We start from the raw sequence: 21043 nt of genomic DNA, 5'->3' as shown, positions 1-21043 counted from the left end.
ACATTCCATCAAATTCAGGATTTTAACAAGTGAATGGGAAAAAAATGACAAAATTGTGTATTAAATGTCATCAATAAAATACTGGCAATTTTAGAAATAAATACGATATGCGGGAAATCCACATTTTTAGATCCTAGATTTAAAAAAGCAGGATTTCGTATTGCAAATAATACTTGGGCGATACAAAAAGTTATCATAAAAGAGGTATCTTCCATTCTAACTTCAAAAAATACAAATATAGTTTCACAATTCGAAATTCAAGACAAAACTACTGACCAAGGATGTATTGACATCTGGAGATATTTTCAAAAAAAATGGCTAGAATGAAAGAAGTACTACAGCAACTTTACAGATTTAGCAGTATTTGGAAATTCCATTTATTGGGCGTTTAGAAAACCCATTGGATTTTTAGCAAACCCATAAAATGAAACTACCTGAATTATATCAGTTACACGTAAAATATTCCTCTATAACCGGAACATCTGTCCCCTCGGAACGATTTTTTTCAAAATCTGGGCAAATAATTAACGATCGAAGAAATCGCCTCACGGAAGAAAAGTTGAACATGATAATATTCATAGTAATTTAAAAATATTTCTGTTCAAAAATAAATAAAACTTTTATTTAAAAAGGGTTTGGTAGTTATTGTACGATCATTTTTAGGTTCATCATGGATTAGATTTTTCAATGATTAGGTATACGTTTACATTTTATTTAGTAGTTATGTTTATTGAAAATCATTAGTTCTTAGGTTTTATTTAAGTTATATTGTACTATTTATATTTATGATGCTATGTTATTTAAAAATAGCAATTAATATATTAAAACACGATAAAACATTTGTGGTGTTATTATTCCATTCCTTTTTACACATCCACAGAACATTCAGTATAAAAGTAATCCTACTTCCTTTAAAATTATATTATTTATTACATGATAATATAAAATAGTAATTTTTTTTTCTTTTCTTTTTTAAAGTTATCACCTGAATGAATATATATACATCTCTATCTCGCTTATACTACCATTGAGGAATATAAAGACATTTAAAATTGCAACTGCTCCAAGCATTTATCTGCGTCCTTTCCTATCTCACATTTTACACAGACAAGACTTTGTACATCTTCGTCTGACATCACGAATGGAAAAAACAGTCGAACCTTGCATTTGACTGAAAATAGTAATTATTATTTTCAGTCGCTATTTTTTTGACTATCGACTGTTTTGCGACTATCGACTGTTTCGACTGTTTTCAGTCGATAGTTCCCAACGTTAATTTCTAATTTTGTGTAAAGTAGGCCTTGGACTTTATAACTTTTAAACACATTGGATATTTTAGTGATATTAATGAGAATAAAGAAATTTATATTAACAATACGTTTATTATCAATAAATATACAATTACGTTCGTAACAGACTTGAAAAATTGATACTAAATAGGTACGGAAAAATAATCCGCTATTATAGGCCCGTTTTGCCGTCGAAGCGAATCCGTCCTGCTCTCTCCGTCACTCAGGCTCCGTTTCAGTTTCCTTCTTCCCTTGAATATCCCGCTGACGAACTTATAGGGACTGACCCGTCCGGATTTCGGGGACCTGACGACCTCCAGCCGCTCTGCACTTTTGTCGTCCGGTTCGATGACGAACACCGGATTGACAACGCGGAGTGACGCGCTGGATGTTTCCAGGGGACAGGACTTGAGCGTATCCGTGAGACACGTCTCGTTCATCTCCCGATAATACGGCAGCGAATCGTCCATGAAGACGTCGTCGGAATCGTCCATGCTGGACGAGTCGACGTACGCGTTATTCGACAGTTTGGGTTTGTCCAGCGCGATGGTCCTCTTGATCATGAGGAACTTGTCCGGGCGACAAGAGTCCGGGTCCCGTAACGAGTCCTGCGACGAGCCCGAATCCCTGCCCGAGTCCTCCGCGATGTTCCAGATGCCGCGATGGATGTTCCCGGTGGGCGCGGCGGCCAGTACCGCGGAGTTTTTCACTATAACCTCCACCTTGGAGTTTGTTGCGTTCCGTTTCTGCACGTCCAGGTTCGTGCTGGAGTTCCTGTATGGGTTTCGGTACTGGCTGTAATTGGACGGGCACCGACCGGGGAATTGTTCGAAGCCCTCTTGTTCCATGTTAAACAAGCCGCAGAAGAAGTTCTTCAACGCCGCTCTGAAGTCCCTCAGGTGGTAAGCGTACAACAACGGGTTACCGGCCGAGTTTAGATGGGACAAGATGATACAGGCCAGCATGAAGCTGGAATTGACCTTGAAGTCTTTGTAAAAAGCGATGATGCAGTTGATGGTGTACAGGGGGATCCAGCACACCATGAAGAACAGAACGATGATGGCCAGGTTCTGGGTGGCTCGTACTTCGTTCCTCTGCTGCACCCCCAGCATCCTCACCATGCCGCCGGACGAGAGGTTCTTCGTCTTGCGGGCGTTGTTCTCGGGGTTCATCACGACGATCTGCTTCAACTGAAACAAGCGGGACGACAACATGAAAACTCAGTTGACTTTGGCGACTTGTTAACTCACCTGTTTCAGGACCACTCTGTAGATATGGGCGTAGAAACCAACCAGTAATAAGGCAGGTGTGATTATGGTCCCAAAGTAAAGGAATACCAGATAATTGTAATCCATCACGCTGAGGAAGAAACAGTCGACTCTGGCGGGCCTGTCCTGATGCCATCCCATCAGTGGAAGGAATCCCACAATACAGCCGGCAAACCAGCAGATACTAATAATAACTGAAACATGAACAATTCTTATTAAACAATTAACCAACAATTAAATTGGTAACAGGTCAATTGAAAAGTCCCCGGCCTACCATAACAGTAAAACACATTTTTTTGGAAAAATTAGTTTTTTTATTCAACATAATTCCCTTCAAGGGTCATACACTGATTATAGCGACTCTCCAACATTTCGATGCCATTTTTGTAGTACAATTTTTCCTTTGCTTCAAAATAGGCCTCAGTTTCATCACCTCTTCATTCGACGAAAATTACTTCCCAGCGAGCATTCTTTTGAGATTTGAGAACAGGAAATAGTCGCTGGGGGCCAGATCTGGAGGAAACGGTGGATGATGAAGTAATTCGAAGCCCAATTCATATATTTTTGACACGGTGCATTGTCTTGATGAATCAGCACTAGCTTTTTCTCCAAATGCGGCCGTTCTTCAACGATTTCCATCCTTCAAACGGTCCAATAACGCTATGTAATTGTCGCTGTTGATGGTCCTTCCTTTTTCAAGGTAGTCAATGAAAATTATTCCATGCGCATCCTAAAATACAGACGCCATAACCTTGCTAGCCGACTGTTCCGTTTTCCCACGCTTTGGAGCGGGTTCATCGTGTGCAGTCCACTCGGATTACTGTCAATTGGACTTCCGAGTGAAATGATGAAGCTATGCTTCATCCATTGTCACATATCGACGCAAAAACTCAAGTTTATTACGCTTGATCATCTTCAAACACTGCTCCGAATCATCAATTCGTCGTTGTATTTGATCAAAAGTGAGCACCCACTTTACACAGAGCTTTCTCATACCCAAATATTCGTGAATGATATGATGTACACGTTCAGTTGATATCTTTAGAGTGTCTGCTAATTCATTCAGTTTCAATTTATGTTTCATTCAAAATCATTTTGTTAATTTTTTAATGTTTTCGACGGTAACAACCTCTTTTGGGTGTCCACTGCGTTCACCGTCTTCGGTGCTCATTTCACCACGTCTAAACTTAGTATATCAATCCTTGATGGTTGATTTTTCTGGGGCAGTGTCCGGAAACTCGGCATCAAGCCAAGTTTTTGCTTCAACTGTATTTTTTCCGTTGTTTTTTTATCATGTCAAATTTACACAGGCATCTTTTGAGGGTTAGGGCTAACTAAAAAACATATGGATTTAATTCTAGTAGCGCCATCTATGTGTCAGGTCGGGGACTTCTCAATTGAGCTGTTATAAAAAAGGTTGACGTAAAATGATTTATCATGATTGATAACATATTAATAGCGTGAACTATCATTATTAAATATACTAGTAAGTATCTTTTGTTCAACAATACCACCAGTAATGTATCAGTAATAAAAAATTGTAAGTAGTGGCTAATTCAAGACGATTCCAATCAGCATTCAGTTATTTTTGGCAGTTTTCGTCTGCTTTTGCTACGTTACCTTTTACAAGCGATCGAGAGGTAGAATACAGTGATCTAGACTACAGAAAAGAGAATAAGTTGTATAGTCTATCCAAAGAAGCAGTCTACATGCGTCATAAAGAGGTCTAATATATTGCCTGTCGCATTTTGTAAAATTAAAAATCAGACAATATTTTTCCTTTCAGTTTATTCCTTTTAAAAAGAGATACTATGCTGTCTGATACGTTCGAACACGTAAACGAATGAGCCCTATAATGCTTTGCTTGTTAGACAGAACAGGTTGCGTCTCTTATTAGTTACTTTGGGCAGTCACGAGGTAATGGAGGTCCTGTCTTGCCGGTAAAATTCGTTAGAGAGGTAAACATATTTACTGTTAATATTAAGTTGCAACGGTTTTTATTGAAAGTATTTTTCAGCATGTTGCAGCAGCACTGAATATTAGTGCACATTCATTAAAATATCTTAAAAAATGAAATATATAATCTTGGATTCACCGAAAAAAAAAGGAAGCGGGTGACGAATCAAGATCAGCTTGATGTTAGCTCTATCAGAGACAAATATATGAAATGTATAAAAAAGTGAGTAGTTTTTTCAATATTAACATAATTTAATACAATTATTTCAGAGGAAACTGTCTGGAAAGTATCCGTAGATAGCTAAGAACTATGGTATATAGTATTTGAGACATGTAGAACATCCCTTCGTACAGTGTTAGGTAATATAAGATTTAAATGGTGTAACTTCCAGACATTGCTTTTACAAGAATACAATTTTTAAAAGCATATAATAAAATCAAGGAAGACCTTTGTTTCAATTTGTATATTTAGATATGACGTGGATATTACAGAATGGGGCCAATATAGCCAATGCTCACTTATGGCAAAATGATAATAAAACAGTGTTAAGGCAACAAAAGTTCATGGAAAAAGGTAAACGTTGGAATATCAACTAATTAGGTTTTATTAGTCATAACATTTATTAATAATTCATTGCAGATATATTGTTCTTCATACTGGAAACAGGAATGGTTAATAACACCTTCGGTTTGAATGAACTCGATCAGATACATTGAATAAGAGATTTACAAATGATGGAATCGTGAACAAATGTTAGATAGATTGGAAATTAACAGCTTAGTTATTCACTTGAATGAAACATTCTGAATATGGGATTATGATTTAATACTGAGAATTTCCAAGAGAGGGTGATGAGAGTGGAAATAACTAAAGGTGAGTATATAATTAATATATGATAGCTACCGGAACTGTTATTGTAGGGTGTGAAATATTTATGTGCACAGATATGTGTGTAATAATTCCGAATATACATGAGCATTTGGTGCAAATGTGTTAGGAGATAAAGAATACTAACTGTGTTGCTGATGGCAAATGCATTAGGGATAATGGAGTGATTAAATGTAATTTTATCAAGAAATATGTATACAGGTGGTAAGAGAATACACGAGGAGAAATACAGTGATATCAAAATAACTTTACAAGGAAACATTTTACCGAAGAAAACAAGAACTAAGATAAATATGCTCTCTAATGGAAGCAAAATATGTTTCTTGGATATACAATTGTTAACTAGGTGGATTAGGCCTCCAGGGGATACCACTACGTAAAAAAACGCGCTTGGAATTCTAACTCGTATGCTGTATGGAAGAGCTAAAGTAAATATAAAAAACACAATCCTAACCTACAAACTATTATAACTGTATAATTAATTGTAGTGTTAAGTTATTCGATAATAAATGAATTTGATGTACTATAATGTTAAAATAAATTATATTTCATAACAGTATTTTTATTTAATTATTATATTTGGACTACAATTTTGTTGTATGTTAAAACAAAATGAACTAAAACTCATAGTGATGCGACGACATTGTGACGTTTTGACGTCATCAATTCAGATAACGTGGGTTCACTGTTTTATTGAACGGACTATATATATAGTCCATTCAAAGTTTTTTTTTGTACATACATTAAGATGTTTAATGTATTGTAATTTACGAGTAGTAAATTTGTGATTTGTAAATTAATTTTAGATTTTAGGCAATATTTTCCTTCTCATTTTATTCTAGTTAAAAAGAGACACAATGCTAACTGACTAGTTCGAACACGTAAACGAATAGGTCTGTCAAAGTCGTTCGGTTGTCAGACGCATATAAAATTCTTGAAAGCAATAGTGATAAGAGGTTATAACTCCAACCTAGAAATTGGTTAATTGGTTAGTTGGCTGTATATACATTTGCTACAAATGTTGTCGTTAAAAAAGAGATTGCTCAACGTCATAGTATTTTAAGTTGTCATGTGACTCTAAGATGTATTTTGAACCCCGTTTTCTAGTTATTAAGTAATTTTTATTGTAACGTCAAGAATAACACAATATAAAAACAATTATGAAATCTAAGAACATTCTACAAACAATCTACAAATATTATTTTTAAATTAATTTTTGCCTTTTTTAGGCCAACTCTTGCTGATACCACAAAACATTATTAAATGTTACACTTTTGTTTCCTGTGGCATCACCACAAATTTCTTGGTTATGTCACGTCTAGTGTCATTAATGTCAGTTTAATTTTTCTTCAAAATATAACGCAAAATTCTAGTGATTGACCACAATGAGAGAAATAGTCCATATTCAAATCGGTCAGGCCGGGAACAACATAGGGAATAAGGTGGTGATTTAAATACGTCAACAGAGATCATCAATCGGTTTCTTGCAGTTTTGGGAGGTAATTTCTGATGAGCATGGCGTGGATCCGACCGGTCATTGGCATGGGGACACTGATCTCCAACTGGAAAGGATAAACGTGTACTATAACGAGGCAACTGGGGGTAGATTTGTTCCCAGGGCTGTTTTGGTTGACTTGGAGGCAAGCACGATGGATTCTGTGCGTTCCGGTCCTTTCGGGAGGTTCGGATTAACGCATGCCATGTTGTGGAGAGATTGCTTAACGTCGCCTGATATATTAGATTGTTTAGCCCTGATAGTTTCGTATTTGGCCAGGGAGGAGCCGGTAATAATTGGGCAAAAGGCATGTACACTGAAGGGGCGGAGCTGGCTGATTCTATTTTGGATGTGGTAAGGAAGGAAGCGGAAGGATGTGATTGTTTGCAGGTAATATTTATATTCAAATATTTATTAATACATTTTAAAAGACTTTTGTGATGTTTTTTGTATCTTTAAAGTTTTACTCAGAGAAATTATATTCTACTAGCTGACCTGGCAAACTTTGTACCGTCTAACAGTCAATGAATGTCGTGCTACCTTTTTGCTAAACTTAATTTAAGAATTTATTAGATACTAGATGGTAAATCCCCCGAAATTCTCGTCGTCTTGTCTTAAAAATGTTTTTCGACAATTATAGTAGCCATTTCGTGGATTGTCGTTGAATTAAACCTCCTCGCATGTTCATCGACAGGTGTTTTGTTAAATCTGATTATGATTATGCCATTATCACATGGCATCCGATCTAATGCTATTTTGAAGATTTTGACTAAATCGTTGTTCTGATGAAGACACGTTTGTAGTTCTTGGACAATAATTCGCTTCACTGTTAGATGGCGAACACAACGCCTATCAATGGCCATATCCGGTTTGATGACCATACAATAAGTTTGAAGAACTGATGATCTATATCCGATAGTACTAACCGTACTCATAACAAATTGAGATATAATTAATATATAATAAAACGCAGTAAATAAATTTTTCCTTGTATCTGTAATTGTTTAAGATTTTATTAATTTATTTCTGATATAAGTTTGAATGTTGCCAAAAAACGTATATGGTATAATACCATACTTAGAAAAATCTCATGAAAATGTTCACAAACAATAACCTCCAGAACTATCTCTTAACAATAATCTTGTCAATCCCCTGTATATATTTATGTATTAATCGTTTATTTTACTTAAAAAACTTTTACTATATAAATTTTAAAACACGTTTTTTAACGCGAACTATACTTGATTGAATCATATAATATTAACAAGTGTCTGCTGCAATTACTTTGAATTAATTTTCACGTTATAAAAACGTATATATTATATTTAATTTTAATGTTGCAGTGGCAGATTGTTTTGCAGCATTCCTGTTAGAAAGCAATTATATAGTAAAGTATTATAGAAAGTAATTCTAATTCTGTTTATATTATTTTTTAAATAGGCTTTATAAGCTACCTGTTGTTTCTCGTTATCATAGGCAATGCATTTTTGGTATCGGTATAGTACATCTAGACTTTTAAATTCGAAATGTGATAAGTAATCGCAATAAGGGTTATTTATAATTCTTCCAAAGCTTATTTTTCGAAGTACGATATCTTAAGTAAGAACGAATCGGTTAAAGCCATGAAAGAAATCCTGAATCCTGAATAATTGATTTAACAGGATTGACTCTGACCTACGGTAGTACGGTTTTTAACTGGGCCACACAAATGTGTTTTTACAATTCAGATAGTCTCTCGGCTCTACTTCTAACTTCGAAATTTTATTAGCCGATAAAATAAAAAATTGCATCTTTTTAAATTTCTTCTGATCCAGGAAACAAAATGAATGTAAATGGTGACAATTCTTCTTCCACTATAGGAGTTTAGGCTACTATAACTTGATTATTGTCTACACAGTCTCAAGAAGTATGCTTTTTAAATTACTCGTGCAAGTAAAATGGAAAATTACTTACAGAAAATAACGATTTTCGGTATCGTTGTTTCTTCTGATGCCTTGGATAAATGTAGATTCTTACTAACAAGCGAGAGAATTCCACCGATTTTCGTAAATGGATTCTTCTTGTCAGGATCATGTTCCTAGCGCTAAATACGCCCTTCCGGTAGGAAAACACTAATTACATTTATAACTACTAGTAATCGCCCTGTGGTTGAAATTCGGTGTATTAAATTAATCATGTTTTTCTCATAATAGAGTAAAATGACTAATTTAGAAATGATATGTTACTAAAACTTATTTTCACAGTATTTTCAATATAGAATCAGAAACATAATATTAATTAAAATAATAAATGTCTGAACACATCTGTATATTAAAACATATTAAATTATATGAAAACTATCTCAAGAACTGATACTAACTAAAATGTTTAAACTGCATTTAATTAAATCTAATTTTCCATTAATTTTCAATAACCAACAAATAACAACAAAAGCAATATATGAAAGTCATAGAAGATAAACTAAAGATAAGCTATCTGCAAGGGCGTGATTGAAGAGTGAAGTACATAATTATATATATATATATATATATATATTATTAATTATATATATTAGGTGAGAAATATGGATAAAGATAAGAATAAGGACTATGTAAATACATAAATGAAGCAATGAAAATATACAGGATTTAAAATGAAAGTAACTACATAATTCGCATATATGGCATACCCATAGCCATACAAATAGAAGAAATTATGAATTATTAACAGCACATTTGTAAACATTTTTGAGCACTGATGAATATTAAGGTGTTTAATAATTAATGCAATAGAACATGTGACTATATGACATTTTATTCGTCGAACCTTGTATCAATTATTTTGATTAATTACTTTATAGACCCAAGTTAGATCGATCTATATCTCTATTTATAGATCCTAAGTACGTTGCTTTAATATATATTTGTAAATTATAAAAAATAAATTACCTAATTGTATTAGTTATTATTTTAACATACAAGCTAAAGTTAAATATCATTAACAAAAGTAAAGAAAGATCATGTGTACCTAAATTAGATGCTCTAAAATGGTTACAATTCTGAAAATAATTTTATTTATAATAATTTGTTATAATGTTCAGTGGCGTAGTACTTTACACTTTTTAACACTTTGTTGGTTATTGAAAGTTAATGGAAATTATATTTAATTAAATGCAGTTTAAAAAATGTTAGTAAGTGTCAGTTTTTGAGATAGTTTGCATATATTTTAATATCTTTTAATATACAGATATTTATTATTTTAATTAATGTTATTTATCAAATATATTTCTGATCTTATATTGAAAATACTGTGAAAACAAGTTTTAATAACATATCATTTTTAAATTAGTCCTTCTACTCTATTTTGATAGAAATATGATTAATTTAATACACTGTGATCACTGATTCGAATATATAGTCTATTCAAAGTTCTTTTAGTAATGCGTCAATGGCTATTTGTGACGTCGAAACATTGCAATGTTGCCGCATTAACTCTGAGTTTTAGTTCAGTTTGGCTTTGACATACAAAAAATTCTAATCTAAATAAAATAATTGAACAAAAATGTTCATTCATATTCAACATATTAGTTATAATTACTATAGGTTATAAACCCGCAAACATTGTTTTAGCTCTTTGATTGTTTTGATAAATTTTAAGTCGCTTCGTAATATATCATATTACTTTGTTGTACATATAATGTTTTTAAGTGGGTTGCTGCCGCGGTAAATATTAGTGTGGGTACTGTGAATAACATCGGTTACAAAATGAAGAATATTACGTTAAATTCACCTAAGAAAACCAGTCTACATACATAGTGGGTGACGAATCTTGACCATCTTGATATTGGCTCTATTCGATACCAAATATACGAGATGTACAAGAACAGTATATCGATATAAACATAATTTAATAAAATTATTTTAGAGAAAATTGTCTGTCTGGAAAGTATACATAAAAGAATTAGGTACATGCAGCTTTTTGAGGGATGTAAGACATCCCTTCATACACTCTTACAGGGCATAGCGTTTAAAAGGTATAAAGATAACCCTCGGAGAGGTTTAATGGGAATTCCAGACATTACCTTAAAAATAATTAAATTTTTAAATAATAAAATAAGACCAACGAAGATAAACTATTTGAATTTGTGTATCCTGATGAAATTTGAATATTTCAAAATGGTTCAGTACTCTTGGCAAGACAGTAACAAAAAAAGTGCAAAGACAACGAAAATTGATGGAAAAAGGTTACAATAGCATTCGATTAGGTTTTGTTGGTCATTATACTTATTAATAGTTAATTGCAGATATATTGCTGGCCGTGAAGGATATTCCATCAAAAACTGTTGGAATATGGAAGGTGGATATGTGGAAGGAAGCATTGTTAACCATAACACCTTCGGTTTGGATGAACTCGATAAGACATACAGAGAAAATAATTGATAAATGGTGTAATCGTGAACATATTGTAGACAGATTAGAAATAAACAGTTTAGTGATTGAATTGGACCGTGAGTCAGGAAGTGAAAGTGACTGAAGGTGGTGTGGAAAAGAGTTCAATGTAAACAAAATAAATCTAACCTACAAATTATAATATCTGTGTTCTTAATTGTAGTTTTAAGTCCTTCGATAATATATGTATTAGATGTAACATAATGTTAAAATAAATTATATTTGATAACATTTTTGTTCAATTATATTATTTAGATTAAAATTTTGTTGTATGTCAAAACCAAACTGAACTTAAACTCAGAGTTGATGCGACAACATTACAATGTTTCGACGTCACAAATATCCATGACCCATTGCTAAAAAAACTTTCAATAGACTATAATTGCGTCGCAACACTAAAAATCACTTTTGGAAACGAAAAACCAGAATGTAGTCGAAAACAAATGATTTCAAATATCAATCAGGGGATGTAAAATCAATGTGCGGGTAATTTGTTTCCTTTCATTATTACGTAGTCGAAGGGAAGCGCGTCACTTTCCCCGGCAGCCCGTTGACGTCTTACAAACTTTTACCAGCTTCTCACCAGCTCCATTAGGCCGCCGTCGAACCCTCGCCTGAAAGTTTTTATTACATTTCGGCGGCTCGCGAAGCTATAAATTCGCTGGCGACGTCGGCCTGTATATGGAGCCCTATGCACGTATATAAAAAACATATTTTATAAGAGGGCTTTTGCGGGGGTGGTTTTCCTTTAAAAAAACAAACCGAAATGTAGGTCTAATAGTGGAAGTTTTCGCAAAACGAGACCGTAATAACTAAGAGGGAATAACGCTGTGTTTATGTTGGAGATCGCTTGATAAAATACAGGAAAATTGGAGCCGATTTTTTTTTTGTTTTGGTTGATAACGTGGGGTGATTATTCGAACGATTGTTTGGAGAGCAGTCGCGGTTAATTTGCCGGATATTGACTTATCCGGGGAAGGATCCACCGGTTCGATTCAGGACTTTTCACCAGACATTTTCGTAGATAAACAACCGGGCGCACCTTCACTATTATATACATTTCGCCTTCGCCATTCTATTACTATTGGCCTTCGCCATTTTATAATTTTTTAAAGACACTTATTAAATGATATACACTTTTTCGACATTATTATGTTCAAGAGCAATATTACGAGTAGGATGCCTATAGCTATGGATTGATACTAACGTATCTGTTACTATGTTACGGCTAATGTCAAATAAAAATCTCATATTTTATATAGAACGACATATATCCTTATTAATATAACGGTTTGTGGAGAAAGTAAATTCATTCTCATTCATGTTTTTCATCCATTCTTTTTAATATTTTTCTAAGTGAATTTGTTCATATAACATTCAAAGGCTATCCCTAATCAATTGATACATATATCAGGAGGCTTACGGACATGAAGTGGCCACTGTCACGCCTAAAGTGAAGAAGAAAATTCTTTTTCCTTCCCACAAGACCTTTCCGCTTTTCCGCTACATTTTTAGTACAAAATGAAAACACTAAAACCATTTATGACATAAAACATTTCATAGACTTTAAGATCAAAGTCGAACCCCCGAAGATAACTAATAGTATTTCTCAATGTACAAACTGCCAACAGCTTGAGCATACAGGTAAACACTATATAAGTCAATGCAGAGAACAATATAATAGTGTAACAACATGTACATTATGTAAGAAAAAAGGTGTAGTATACGAAAAAAAGAACTTCAGTCAAATAAAATTACAGCAGTACAACGTTTAGCACAAGTTGAAAAAGCTCAAAAAATATAGTAATAATCATATCAAAACAAAATGCAGGAAATTGTAAGTAAATTTCAAACCGAAATCTGCCACAATTTCAATTCATTTATTTCGTTTATTTTTGATTTTCAGTCAGTACGCGAGCAGGGTAGATTAATTGAAAAAATCCGGAAAAATAATGGAAAAATTCGTTCTTTAGAATTATAACTTGGAACACAGATGGGTTAAATCAACGAGCTCAGGAACTAGAACTCCACAAAAAATACATTAAAATACGAGGTTATAATACCTACTGGACACTACACCCCAGCGAACGTGTTTCTAAAGCTTTAATTATAAAAAAAATATAAAGCATTTCCAAGAAATTTCAATATTTATTAGAATTAATAATCAGACAAATCAAAAGATTAAAGAATATAAACAGAAATGTTTCGAAAAATATTTGAGTGTATATGTCTAAGCCAGGAAGCAGACAAAAATTGCTTACTATGGAAAGAAACTGGAAAATTTAAAAAACCAATTACTAGTGTCGTCTATTAGAATCGTCGAAACGAATAGGTATGACGTAACGACAAAAAGGCTGAATTACACGCTCAACATTTACCTAATGTATTCCAACCGAATGATATCGAATCTACAACAGACACAACTCCTTTTTATTAGCCCAATGTAGTTATAAATCTGATTTCTCCAATAAAAGTTGCTACGGAATAACAACCTCAATTCTAAAAAGGCTCCTGGAATTGCTATGAAAAACAATCATCATGTTGACATACATATTGGATAACTATTTGAGAGTGAAGCGTATTCCGGAATGGCAATTTTAAGGTGGCACCAATAATTATGATTATAAAATCTGATAAACCAGCAGAACAAATAGGATCTTAGAGGCCTATTTCGCTGTTACCTGCCTTATCCAAATTATTTGAGAAATTTCCATTAAAAGGTGTTAAACAACTTAGAGTTTCGTATGAAGAGACATTCTCAATATTTAAAACTATCTTGGGCTGGAGTTTCACAGGGTTATGTCTTGGGGCCATTCCAGTAACTGATCTACATAACATATCCCAATAATAAAAAAGTCCTTGGAATATTTTACCAACGGCACAATTATCATGGCAAAAGATGTACCTCTGTCTAAGGCTGCAGAAAAAGTACAAGTGGCAGTTAACAAGATCTACAAATAAACTAGGGACTGGAAAATCCAGCTTAATAGCTCTAAATCTATCCATGTTAATTTTTTAATTTTGCGGGAATGACAAAAATCTAATTATATTACTTGAAGGATGTCCGATTCTTCAAGCAGAATCTGCTAAATACCTCGGCATCCATCTCGATGGTAGATTTAATTGGATACATCACATTAGATAAAAAACAGAGCAGATCAGAGTCAAAATGAAAGCACTGCACTGGTTAATTGGGAGATACTCCCAACTTGACCTAAAATTATTGCTGATGCATTAATCTCGTACTCGCCTTGCTTGTCTATTAATGCGAGTTGAAGATAATAATAGTAATACATTAATTTTATAAATTAAGAATATACTAGGCATATTTAATGTAAGATGTAACATATTAAAAATATTTTATTCAAGAGAAAGATTACTGGTCAAAGAGTTTGAGAAACACCATTTGACATTAACATGTCTACTACTATCTTAAGAATGGTATAATAGTATATTATAGAATAGAAATCGCATAATGTAGATAGAATAATAGAGAACACTAAAAATAAACACTGTTAATATAATTGGTTGGAGGACACAAAATTTCAGTCGCATTTCTGTTTTTAAAAGCGAATTTATTCATGTAATTGTTAAATGCTAATAACTGAATTCATATACATGTCAAATACTAATCAGTTTTGATCGACTACCTTTTCCCATTTTTCTTGGAAATTAATAATTTCGTCACTGTACAACTTTGAGATTTGTAGGCGATAAACTGGACCTAGTGATATTATACCATAAAGACAATTTTGCAGGAACTGAATTTTCGCGTTGTTGTGATGTCTGCCATCAATTCCTTCCATCATCGCCTTTCCTCTTCTGACAATTCTTTAATCATCTGCTTGGTTATTTGGGCAGCTGTATCAGGTGTGTCGGAATAGATTTCACTAGCCATAAATATGCAATGTTATGATTATGATATATGCTATTTTATTTACCGACATTAACCTCAAAATTAAACAAGTTACGTTCAGCCTAAATAACAGCGTTATACATTTATAATTATTTTTAAATGTCTAGTTGTGATCTGTGTCTTATGGGAATATGTTGGTGCCGTATATTACGAACTATTGATACTTGAAGAAACAGTTAATACTGATCGCTACTGATAGCAAATGACCAATTTGAATTGATCGAAAAACGTCCACAATACGCTCAAAGATATGACAAGATTATTTCGCAGCATGACAACACGCTGCCGCATACAGCCAAACCAGTCAAAGAAGAGTTAAAATTACTTGGATGTAAAAATTTATCGCACACACTGTTACGTCCAAACCTGGTCCCGTCCGATTGCCATTTTTTCGTATTGATGGGGTACGCGCGTAATCCATAAATTGCCTGAGAGATGGGCAAATTGTTAGAATCCGTTCTTTCCATCTATTTTTGAATAAATGCCCTTGTAAAAAAACGTGTTTTCTTTAGCAAAAAAAAAATAGAAAATAATTATTGGCACACCTAGTGTGAGCAGCTCATGATGAACGCCTTTAAACTCCATTATTCCCTTCCAAAATTGATTTTGTTTTGTTTCAGCAGTGACTCACAAATGGAAACCGTTATGGTCCAAATTCCATTATGCTTCTTTGAGTTATCGAGATTCTTTTGGTATCCACTCTTATGTAAATGGTTCACCGTAAAAGGTTAAATTTTAATATTAACATTTCCGGACCCAAAACGAACAAACTGATTCTAATACGTACACGTAGCTTTCGATGCTTGAGCTACAAAAAACAAGGTAAAATATGACGAAAATGACCTTCTGGAATTTTCATATTCAAAGCACAGTAACTTTTTGCTCAGTAAATGAATGATGCTGTCTTTATTTCTATAATATTCTATGAACTGTTACCATAGAAACACGCTATATATGCCTTCATTGAATATCAATTATTAGAGGTATTCGACTTTAAAATCATCTGCTAATGAAAACCGAAATTACTTCTTCTCCTGCCTTATATTATGATGAGAAGTTAGCATAAAAAGTAAACTGACATGCAGTTAATATATTTATATAAATTTGCAATTATATTAGCCAACATACATCGCATTATTGTGAATAAAAATTAATAATAAACATTCTATATTTATTTAAACGCGCATTCGCCCTTTTATAATTTTGAAGAGACCAATTTTTAGGAACTTATATTTTATTTTATTATTATTTACATTTACATTATAATGGTAGATACCGGATCAAGTTTTTAAAGTAATTAAAATATCTAGACTAAAAATTAAAGGAAGCGATCTTTAGACGAATTATATTTTTAGGGGTTTCAAATAGTCCACTCTATTGGTGGAGGTACGGGTTCAGGATTGGGCTGTTTACTGTTGGACAAGATCAGAGAGGAATACCCGGACCGTATTATCAGTACATTCACGATTATCCCCAGCCCAAAGGTCTCGGATACAGTTGTCGAGCCATATAATGCAACCATGTCTATCACGCATCTGGTAGAAAATTCGGATGAAACTTACATCATAGGTAATAATAAAAAAACTATTTAATATTTCGCCTCCGCCATATTATGATTTTGGTAAAGGAACATCGGAAAATTTTGTTCATTGTTGTGTACTAAAAGAAATTATTAATTAATATTATAACTAATTAGTAAAGTTAAATATCTAAAGAATGTGCAGAACTCGTGCACATTTTTTAAAAATATTTTCCACATTAAGCGCCTTCACCACTTTATAACTCAAAATAAATTATTAATTAATATTAGAACTAAGTTAAAATTTTTAAACATATTCGCTATTTTAAATGTTTCTGAAAAAGGAATTTTGTTCATTATCGAGTTCTAAGATAAAGTAATAGTAAATATTAGCATTAATGAGTCAAGGTAGATATCGAAATAAGTTATTGAACTCGTACAAAAGAGATTACGTTAACAATAGGATGCAAAAAACATTTATGGCTTTGCCGGCTTTGATGCATATGATACAAGATATCCAAACTTTTAGATCATTTCCATGTTCTTCAAACGATTGGAAATAGTTTCTTGTGTTACTTCCAATAATTATGCATATTCTTTTTGCGTTTTACATGGTTCATCAACGAATAATACCTTTAAAAAGTCGAAATCAGTATTCATCTGTTGAAATTGATGGAGCATGGTTGCCATAAGCTTCACACAGCATTCAATAATATTTAGCCACCTTTTTCTTCAAACTGAGGTAAAACAGTAAAACTTCTTAAAAAAGTAAACAAATTCAGGCATTTTCAACTCACTGAACAAAATTTAATTAATTAATTTTTTATTAAAATTAACTTTTGATTAAAATCAGTAAATACATTTCTTAACAAAGCACTAACCGAATATTGCAGGTAATAAAAACGTTAATTTGTTCATCAAGGGTTGAGATGAATATTGAAAAGGATATTAACAATCATAAAATAGCTTAATTTGTTTGTGAGTTGTTATAGTTCCCAAGTGGAGCATAAGGCAAAGTAGAAAGCAATAGATAAACTATATTTTCAAACAAAGTATGGGACTGACGCAAAATAAACGACCTTATAAATAAAAATATCTGTTATAGTTTTTGTTCATTTTAATGTCTAAAAATAAGTTGTTAATTAATATTAGTAATTAATTAAGCTAAACATTAAAACAATGTATGGAACACCCGTAAGATTACATAATGCACACATTTTTAAAAATATTTTCATATTAGAGTTCCTTCACCATTTTATCACTTTTTCTAAACGATACCTACAAGTTATATTCAAAAATCCTTATATTTGATAATTTTTATATTGAGTATTCTACAAATGAAGACTACTTACAAACATTAAATTTCTATAAGATAATGAAGCCTTACATGACATTTGCTTCCGAACGCTGAAGCTATCAGCGCCAAGCCTGGCAGACCTGAATCATCTCATTTCGGCGGTGATGGCGGGAGTTACCACTTGTATCAGATTTCCAGGCCAACTGAACGCCGACCTACGAAAGATTCAAGTGAATATGGTACCGTTTCCCAGGTTACACTTCTTTATTCCCGGGTTTGCGCCGTTATTCTCCAGAGGTATTTTCTCGAGCAGTATCGATGATCATTTCACCACCTCAACTGATTCATAGGCAACAGACCCTACAAGGCAAGCACGGTACCGGAACTGGTACAGCAGCTATTCGACGCCAAAAACTTGATGTGCGCTTGTGACCCCCGAAAGGGTCGTTATCTGACGGTGGCCTCCATATTTCGCGGACGCATGTCCACTCGACAGGTTGAAGAACAAATGGTGAACATACAAGACAAGAACAGTAGCTATTTCGTTGAATGGATACCGAATAACGTCAAGACAGCGGTTTGCGATATACCCCCGAGAGGCTTGAAGATGTGCGCCACTTTCATAGGTATCCATCTTTCATCTAAAACTCGCCAGCTTGAAAGCAAGCACTGATATCTTCCAGGAAACAGTACGGCGATCCAGGAACTGTTCAAGCGAATTGGCGAATCCTTTTCCGCAATGTTTCGTCGCAAAGCATTCCTGCACTGGTACACCGGAGAAGGTATGGAGGAGAAGGAGTTCACCGAGGCTGAATCGAACATGAACGATCTCATCTCGGAGTATCAGCAATACGAGGCAAGTAAAGATGAAGACTCCGATGAAGAAGAGGTGTCCGATAATGATGCTCAAGAGGAAGATGATGATTGAAAGATATTTAATAATAAAAGTGTCATGTTTTTTTAATACTTTTAATCAAATAACGTACGCATTCGCCATTTCGTAGATTGAGAGGAGACACGTTATAATAATCTGTCTAGCAATATAGTCAGAGTTACAGTATTTGAATTATTTTTAATTAAAATACGTAATTAATTTACAAATACCCGAGGCTGATGTATTTTGTAGGTAGTATTCGAAATTCTCATGGCTTCTAAAAATATTTTAGCTTAAATACATTTAGGGATCTTATTTATGGGGGCGTTCTACAGAAAATAACACTCATAGCTTTCGTAAATAACAGGTCAGTTGAAAAGTCACCGGCCTAAATTAGTTTTTATTTATTCAACATAATTCCCTTCAAGGGTGATACACTGATTATAGCGACCCTCCAACTTTTCGATACCATTTTTATAGTACGATTTGTCCTTTGCTTCAAAATATACCTCAGTTTCGGCGAGGTGATCGCCGAAACTGAGGTATATTCATTCGATGAACATTTCTTCCCAGTGAGCACTCTTTTGAGATTGATAACAGGAAATAGTCGTTGGGGGCCAGATCTGGAGAGTACGGTGGATGGATGGATTTTTGCCATCGTTTTCACTGACTTGTGACACGGTGCACTTTTCTTGGTGAAGCAGCACTTTTTTTCTTCAGATGCGGCCGTTTTCGGGCGATTTCGTCCTCAAACGGTCCAATTACGCTATGTAATAGTCGCTGTTGATGGTCCTTCCTTTTCAAGGGAATCAATGAAAATTATTCCATGCGCATCCCAAAATACAGACGCCTTAATCTTGCCAGATGACTGTTGCGTTTTCCCACGCTTTGGAGCGGGTTCATCGTGTGCAGTCCACTCGGATGACTGTCGATTGGACTTCGGAGTGAAATGATGGAGCCATGTTTCATCCATTGTCACATATCAATGCAAAAACTCGAGTTTATTATGAATCATCAACTCCTCGTTGTTTTTCGTCAAAAGTGAGCTCGCGCGGCACCCACTCCACCAGATCTGTGCAAGCTTTTTCATACCCAAATACTTGTGAATTATATGATGTATACGTTAAGTTGATACTTTTAGAGTGTCTGCTATTTTATTCAATTTCAATTTACGGTCATTCAAAATCATTTTGTGGATTTTTTAAATGTTTTCGTCGGTTACAACCTATTTTGGGCGTCCACTGCCTTCACTGTCTTTGGTGCTCATTTCACCAGGTCTAAACTTAGCATATCAATTCTTGATGGTTGATTTTCGTTGGGCAGTGTCAGAAAACTCGGCATCAAGCCAAGTTTTTGCTTTAACTGTATTTTTACCTTCAAAAAGCAATATTTTATCAACAAGCGAAACTCCTTTTTATCAATTTTTTTCACATTAACAAAAGTTGCTTCACTCAAAATGCTATAATTCACAAACTAATGATCTGACCGCTTTCGAATTTATACCCGCATCTTTTGAGGGTTAAAGCTACCTAAAAAACATATGGATTTAATTCTAGTAGCGCCATCTATGTGTCGGGCCGGTGACTTTTCAATTGACCTGTTAAATTAGCAACCGCTAAATATGACAATCTTTCTTGCAACGCAACAGAGTATATTTGTATATTTGCTTGTTAAATGTTAATGCTTTCATTATTGTTTGTTTATTAGTGTGTCTGACTAAGTACCTTTATATTAGCCCAAAGCAGTTTAAGAGTATAATCTATTAGCTTACACAAAAGTTATATTTACGACCTATTTATTAAATCACAGAAAAGGACTTAAAAAGGTAAATTTAAAAATTTTATTGTTCATTCACGAGGTTAAAAAGGGTCGAATATCATCGTAGCTCGAATCCCATATCAATAACGCTCTTAACTAGGTGATTATATGCTATTAAACCATTTGTGGGGATGAGTTTGAATATCGTGAGCATTATACATTTTTTATCTACTAACGCACGTCTCCATCTAAGAAGGAATACCACATTTAGGTGTTTTTCCCTCTTCAGAAATATGAACGAATCGGGTGGTAAAAAAGGGTATTCGATCAAACCTTCTGAACTATCAGACTAAGA

General features: G+C 33.8%; 2 protein-coding genes across 3 annotated transcripts in view; one reads left to right on the top strand and one right to left on the bottom strand.

Moving 5' to 3' along the window:
• Window positions 1–1362: 1362 nt before the first annotated feature.
• AdoR (Adenosine receptor) overlaps window positions 1363–21043 on the bottom strand; it is an 88624-nt gene continuing 68943 nt past the window's right edge. For both annotated transcript variants that reach the window (XM_076410152.1, XM_076410151.1), the window contains exons 3-4: window positions 2540–2751; window positions 1363–2479 (exon numbers count right to left, since the gene is read on the bottom strand). In XM_076410152.1, coding sequence (XP_076266267.1) covers window positions 1433–2479; window positions 2540–2751 — 1259 coding nt within the window. In that variant the 3' untranslated portion in view covers window positions 1363–1432. The remainder of the gene's footprint in view (window positions 2480–2539; window positions 2752–21043) is intronic.
• LOC143199950 (tubulin beta-4B chain-like) lies at window positions 6740–19090 on the top strand. The gene is made up of 7 exons (XM_076410153.1): window positions 6740–6844; window positions 6893–7083; window positions 7143–7287; window positions 16596–16809; window positions 18132–18353; window positions 18407–18682; window positions 18740–19090. Exons 1-7 carry the CDS (start codon window positions 6788–6790, stop codon window positions 18982–18984), a joined length of 1350 nt encoding a protein of 449 aa, XP_076266268.1. The 5' UTR covers window positions 6740–6787; the 3' UTR covers window positions 18985–19090.

This window comes from Rhynchophorus ferrugineus, unplaced genomic scaffold, assembly GCF_030347505.1.
Source record: "Rhynchophorus ferrugineus isolate W39M unplaced genomic scaffold, kcgeb_rfMv2 rfM7, whole genome shotgun sequence".
NCBI lineage: Eukaryota > Metazoa > Arthropoda > Insecta > Coleoptera > Curculionidae > Rhynchophorus > Rhynchophorus ferrugineus.
The sequence above is the reverse complement of the archived record's forward strand: the minus strand, read 5'-3'. Positions and strand labels throughout refer to the sequence as shown.

Bases quoted from the DNA above. Each gene is read 5' to 3' on its own strand.
- LOC143199950 (XM_076410153.1), top strand. From the start codon at position 6,788: ATGAGAGAAATAGTCCATATTCAAATCGGTCAGGCCGGGAACAACATA. The intron at 6,845-6,892 runs GTGGTGATTTAA...GGTTTCTTGCAG, and splicing joins GGAACAACATAGGGAATAAG to TTTTGGGAGGTAATTTCTGA. The intron at 7,084-7,142 runs GTTCGGATTAAC...CTGATATATTAG, and splicing joins CGTTCCGGTCCTTTCGGGAG to ATTGTTTAGCCCTGATAGTT.